Source organism: Plectropomus leopardus, unplaced genomic scaffold (assembly GCF_008729295.1).
Source record: "Plectropomus leopardus isolate mb unplaced genomic scaffold, YSFRI_Pleo_2.0 unplaced_scaffold243, whole genome shotgun sequence".
NCBI lineage: Eukaryota > Metazoa > Chordata > Actinopteri > Perciformes > Serranidae > Plectropomus > Plectropomus leopardus.
In genome coordinates, this window is record NW_024626379.1 from 187 (window position 1) to 6,294 (window position 6,108).

At 36.7% G+C, this 6,108-nt stretch overlaps 1 protein-coding gene across 1 annotated transcript; it reads left to right on the top strand.

Annotated features, from left to right (window-relative positions):
* The first annotated feature begins 1,170 nt into the window (after positions 1 to 1,170).
* On the top strand, positions 1,171 to 3,242 carry LOC121966390 (gonadotropin subunit beta-2). The gene is made up of 3 exons (XM_042516492.1): positions 1,171 to 1,261; positions 1,805 to 1,923; positions 2,944 to 3,242. The coding sequence occupies exons 1-3, from the start codon at positions 1,171 to 1,173 to the stop codon at positions 3,175 to 3,177; spliced, it is 444 nt and encodes a 147-aa protein (XP_042372426.1). The 3' UTR covers positions 3,178 to 3,242.
* Positions 3,243 to 6,108: the final 2,866 nt, after the last annotated feature.

A 6,108-nucleotide genomic window follows, 5' to 3' on the forward strand; every position in this document is an offset into this window, starting at 1 on the left:
ACTTCTGATTTTAAATTTGCACTTCAGCCATAAACTCTCCTTTAAAGGTGCTACTGACACAGTGACCTTGAGCAAGGCACTGACCCTGCTCCTTCTAATACTAGTCTGTATAATCCAGGCAGCTTTTAAGAGTCATGACAACAGGATGTGGTGATAGAGAGATTAATCCCTTTGTTAAATAAAGATTAAAATTGTACTTTGTTCCCTGCATTTTTACAAAAACACGTAACCATAGTTAACATCCAGTACGAGTGAGTTTTATCGTGGATACCCGGCTCCTCTGTGCTGTATAAAGACCGAGCAGGACATCTGTCCTTAGCACACGTCTACAGACGCTGGAGGGGTGAGTCAGACTCTTTTACATGAACAACCGCCAAATTATTATTCAGCTAATCCCAAAGTTTTTACTGATTTGTATTTTTTAACATGGCTTAAAAATAATTTATTATTGATCTGCACTTTTTAAAAATACAGCATGGATAGAAATTAATAACTGAGGGCTGGAAATATAGAAATCAGAAATGCATGTAGCAGTTTACAGTGACTTAACCCTTTAAAACCTGGATCGACATTAGTTTCACAAGCTCTTTGTATCTTTGAAACCTGAGCAAAGTGGTTTGATTTATTTCATAAATATGAGGGAAAAGGGATGACAAACTTGCCAAAAAATGTCTAACAACTTGCAAGAAATTAATAAAAAGTGACAAAAAAATGTCCAAGAAAATGTATTTAAAAAGAGGGGATCGTTGTTAGAAAACCATACAAAAAAAAAAAAAAAATAGAAAAAATATCTGTATATATATAAAATGATAAAGAAATACATAAACAATTATATATATATAATTATTTTTGTTCTTCTTTAATTTTCATTACTTTTAAGGTCACTGTCTTGTTTTTGTTTTGCTTGTTTCATTGTATTTTTGTTTTTTACTAATTTTTTTGCTCATTTTTGGGCCACCTTTTGTGAAGTTGCTTGTTGCCTCCTCCCAATGTTTTTGAAAGAAATCAAATCATTTTAAAGGGTTGTCACCAGTGGCTTTATTGTAAATGCATAATGTAAAAAAAAATAATAAAATGGGTTGCCAGGTTGTGTGTTTTTACTTTTTACAAGAAGCAGTTTGAGACATTACCGTCATTAATCATCTAACCTGCTTTGTCTTCTGCAGGACGATGGCTGTACAGGACACCAGACTGATGTCCCCCTTGATGTTGAGTTTGCTTCTGGGAGCCTCATCTTCCATTTGGCCCCTGGCTCCTGCAGGTAAACAAAACAGACAGTCTGAATTACATTGATCAAAGTTTCTATTTTCCAATTACAGGAAATTATGCAAATCAATCAGAATTTGAATGCTAAAAAACAACTTTTTTAAGCATTGAATAGAGGCATTTAGCACTTCATAAGTAAGGTAAATGCCTTTTAAAGATTACACACCATACAGGTTTGCTATGGAGTAAGTAAAGTGGAGGTTTAAGCAAAAATAGGAGTTACTGTTTTGATAAAAGTCTAATAAAAAACAAACAAAAAATCAAATAAATATGGTGCATGGTTAAACATTTTCCCTGTAACTGTGTCTGAATTGTTAGCATATCATCATAAGCATGAATACCTTTTCATGATAAATTAAAGTGGCATTTCATAACAAAGAAAGAAGAAGTGTCTCCTAAACAGGAAATGTGCATGATAATGTTGCATTTATCAATAATTTCAGTAGAAAGAGGAATTCCCATGTGTCAGGAGAGACACAAAGAGTTACCGTGTGTATGTGACATAATTATGCCAAACTGCAACATCTGCCACCACCAGCGGCCTTCCAGCTGCCGCCCTGCCAGCCCATCAACCAGACGGTGTCTCTAGAGAAGGAGGGCTGTCCCAAGTGTCACCCGGTGGAAACAACCATCTGCAGCGGACACTGCCCGACCAAGGTAGGAGAGGACAGAATCTCACAGCTGTGAAGACAAAAATAAAAGAAACATGTCCGTTAGTTCAGTCACATTATTACAAAAGATTGGGTAAATGAGACACAAGTAAAAAAAAAAATCCCAAAGAACACAATAATAACACAGACTGTATATAAAGATGGACAACATGACAGCTCCCCAAAAGTGAAGTGTAAACATCTGGATCGCCCCCTGATGTCTGACAGCAGTATAGGTCACAAAGCCCGCCCCTCCATGTTAGTGTATGGACATGTGCCAAACTTAAAAGTAAAAGCACACGTCAAATACATTTCTGCCAAAGATGGTTTCTGACACTTAAGGTAGTTCTCATCACTCTGATGTTTGATAAAATGATTGTTTTTATGATAAGTTTCAATTAATGAGTTATCAATGCTATAAAAAGAGGATTTTCTGCCATAATTGACAGCTGTGTCAGCCAGTCAGTGCTCTTGTGTTCAACAGCACTGCTCACAATTGGTTGGACGGGTATTTTGGCGGAAATTACAGCTCCGAACGACATCACCGACACAGAATGGCAGCAACCCTATCCATGATATTTCAGCTTCAATTAAGCATAGCAGGGATAAGTGGGGACCAAAAACTACAACCAAACAGTCTCTAAAAATTCGAAATTACGTGTGCAAATCAGGCAGAATTATTGCACAATAAACAGTACAAAGACTTTTCTTAATCTGTGGCTTGATGGAAGAGTTTCAAACTCAAAGTGAAGGCAACGAATCATCTAAGTAGCCAATTGGTCTTTGTGTTTGTGAGAGATGAGCTTTATTTTATGTGAAATGTTTTGTTTTGGCTTTTACAATCCCATTTTATTGGGCAAATGAACCTGTCTGCGGGAGCCTAAATGTGAACATTTTGACATTTCACATCAGCTGTGCAGACACAGACCAGTGTTTCCCACAATTGATGTGCAGGTTAATTGGAACGTGGCATTTTCTTTAGAAATGAACTTTTTTCTTTTTTACTTCCTTTTTTATTTCCCTCCAGGACCCTGTCATTAAGATACCGTTCAGCAACGTGTACCAGCATGTTTGCACATACCAGGAGTTTTACTACAAGACATTTGAGCTTCCTGACTGTCCTCCGGGCGTGGACCCCACCGTCACCTACCCTGTGGCTCTGAGCTGCCACTGCGGCCGCTGTGCCATGGACACGTCTGACTGCACCTTCGAGAGCCTGCAGCCAAACTTCTGCATGAATGACATACCTTTCTACTACTAACCCAAAGCCATAGCAGCATGTAAAACAGAAAGAAACTGGGTTAACGCTACTACTGTAAATAAAAACTGTTTCATTTACCAAAGCAAAAGAATTATGTTTCTGTTTCCTTTAACATTTAACATTTATTAGAAGTCACAGAGGTTACACAACCAGCAAGCACTATGCGTCACTCTGATGTGTTTCTTTGCACAATACATATAAGATCTGATCTGTCTTTGAAGACATGGTTTGTACATTTTATTAAAACAGCGGTGTGCAAGATGAAGATTGTTATTGGGGTCATCACAAAGGTACATAGACAGACATTTTTTGTAATAAAGTGCTTGTTGGCACTAGCCTTGATCTAAAATAGTATAATTATAGATGTAACTGCACAGTATTAATTGAGATTGTTTTTTTTTCTTGATTTGCAAATAAAAAGGTGCATAGATGTCTATTACAATAAGGCTACATTTTAAAAGAGGTCTATTTTACATGGCAACCATTGTTTGAACAGCATTTGCATGAATCAGTTTGGCACAAATGACTACAGATGCTGCACCTGCTATAAACATATGGTAGTTACTGTCTGTGTATGCCTGTTACTTTTTTTTAACAAAGAAAAGACATTATTAAAAGAAAGTTATTGAGATTGACGTATAGGTTCTGTAAAGGCCTTTTTTGTCTTTTTGTTTTGTTCATTGTAGTTGTGGCCTGTGGCTTTTTTTTTGCTTTAATTTGTGCATTTTGATTGAATTTACAGGTTCGAGATAAAGATTCACTCGTTCATTCAAAAAACAGTGACACAGAGACAGTAACAGTCATTAATGCAGTGAGATTATGAGTCAGTGGGCCCCTGGGAACAGATATGCAAAAAGCTCTGCCACCTCTCTGAAAACACGCAGACTTTGTGGGGTTTGAATCTCTTTCTCGATATTTGATATTTTGCAGGTGAATGGCAGGGGGCCTTCCAACACTTTGGGCTCCTGGACCTGTGCCCGGTTGGCCTGTTGAGTAACTGATCTTTGTCGACGGACATTCCCATTTTTTCTAGAATCAGATATTATTTGCATTATTTACATATAACTTCAAATATACTGTGAAATAAGAATTTCATCATATTGCCTGTGCTAAAATACCCACTCCGAATCACACCCTGTCTCACACTAAAACACCAAATCTATTCATATTTAAAAAAATGAAATTTAAAAAAATTAAATACAGTTTGGGGTGGACATATGTTAGCTGTAACTCAGAAAAAGTTAAACATTAAATATCTAAATATGCAAGCAAGTGAACTACTCTACTCAATATAAACCTCATTTGGCATTACTTTGGACAAAAGTTTCTGCAAAATCAATAAATGTAAATATGAATGAAAGCTACAGGAGTATCATGAGAAAATATTACTTAGTAATTAAAAAAAAATCCTTACTTTGCTGGGTTATATTTCAATATATAACATAAGACAAGGGAGATTTTTCATGTTTTCATCCAGAAATGTCGTCAAAGGCAGACATTCCCAGTTTTATCGAGACAGTTTTTTTTTAACAGAATTTACAGAAAGTGTAAATTTTCATATAACATTTCGTGTAATTAATCCATACAGCCAAGCACATACTAGCAAAATGCCTGCTCTGAAACACATCCTAAAAACTAACATGCATACCATTAAAACATTACAAAATAAAAATTGTATTAAATAAAGATAACAAAACGTATCTGGTTCGGTTTATCTTTACAAAAAAAGCAAAGCAAACACAGTTTTAGACATACATTAGCTATGACTTGTAAAAAGTATTTTGTTGAAAGATCAAAAAAAGGAAATGTCCTTGTCAAGATGCCTTTTCAGTTTTAAACATACAAAAAACAGTAAAAATAAAGGTTTAGGAATAAGATGGTTATCAATCGGCATTCACACCCGCGTCAAATGACTCTGCAGGAGCCACAGGTATTTATCACCTCTGATCGGCAATGATGGAAACACAACAACCAGGTGAACACACACATTTTAGCCTCTTAACTGCGAGATGAAGTGACGCACCGTCACAAAATACTGTCCGTCACGGTAAAAGCAGCACTTAATCATTGATTCAAATTCGTCTGCACTCTATTTCAAAGACGAGATAAGAAAGAGATGTAATAAAAAAAGAACCATCATTAACTTTTTACAGGCCTCCATCCATGCTGGTTTCTATTGTTTACCACACACAGAGAGGCATATTCGTCACCTGCAGAGCTGAGTACACAGCTCTGGCCTACTGGTAATGTGATAGCAGTCTGTGGTCTATTTTTATCAGGTTTTGCCCGAGTTAAAAAAGCCTCCGTAGACACGCTAGTTTTGGTAGAAAGGTGTATATCAAAAGGCTGACACATAGAGAAAAACATCCATTAACACTTACATTCACACCTTCGAGCCATTCAGGAATTAACCTAACCCCATGTCTTTGGATTGAGAAAAACCAGATTAAACCCACACTCACAGTCTGCTTCAAATGCCATATGGAAATTGGGTGCTGTAACGTATTCTGCACCTTTAACATGAAATATGTTGCAGAATGACCTGATGCTCACTGTCTTAATCTTGCTAAATGCTTTTAAATCCAGAATGACCAAAAGCCGGTTCCTGAAGATGTAAATGATTTTTATTCAACTTGTTACAAAACTAAGTCTTTTGGACTTCTTTTCTGAGAGTTGCTTTTGCTCTAATTTTACTTTCTTTTCCTCAAAAATTAAGAAAGACAATGCTTCCTTGTGTGTGCAGTTCTGTGTCTCTTGGAAATCATAGCAGTCAGTGAGAGATTCTATACTTTGCATTTGTTACATGTCTCCTCTCTCTCTGTCTCTGCCTGAAGCTGACTCTGGATCTGCTGTCATCATTTCGACTGGTGGACTGCTGATATCATTGCTGTCCAGTCTGCAACAACACACAGAGGCCAAAAGCTTGTCAAT

What these genes read in the sequence shown, in the direction of transcription:
- LOC121966390 (XM_042516492.1), top strand. Translation starts at nt 1,171, where the DNA reads ATGGCTGTACAGGACACCAGACTGATGTCCCCCTTGATGTTGAGTTTG. An exon ending in TTGGCCCCTGGCTCCTGCAG is followed by an intron (nt 1,262 to 1,804) that starts GTAAACAAAACA and finishes TGCCACCACCAG; the next exon opens with CGGCCTTCCAGCTGCCGCCC. An exon ending in GCGGACACTGCCCGACCAAG is followed by an intron (nt 1,924 to 2,943) that starts GTAGGAGAGGAC and finishes ATTTCCCTCCAG; the next exon opens with GACCCTGTCATTAAGATACC.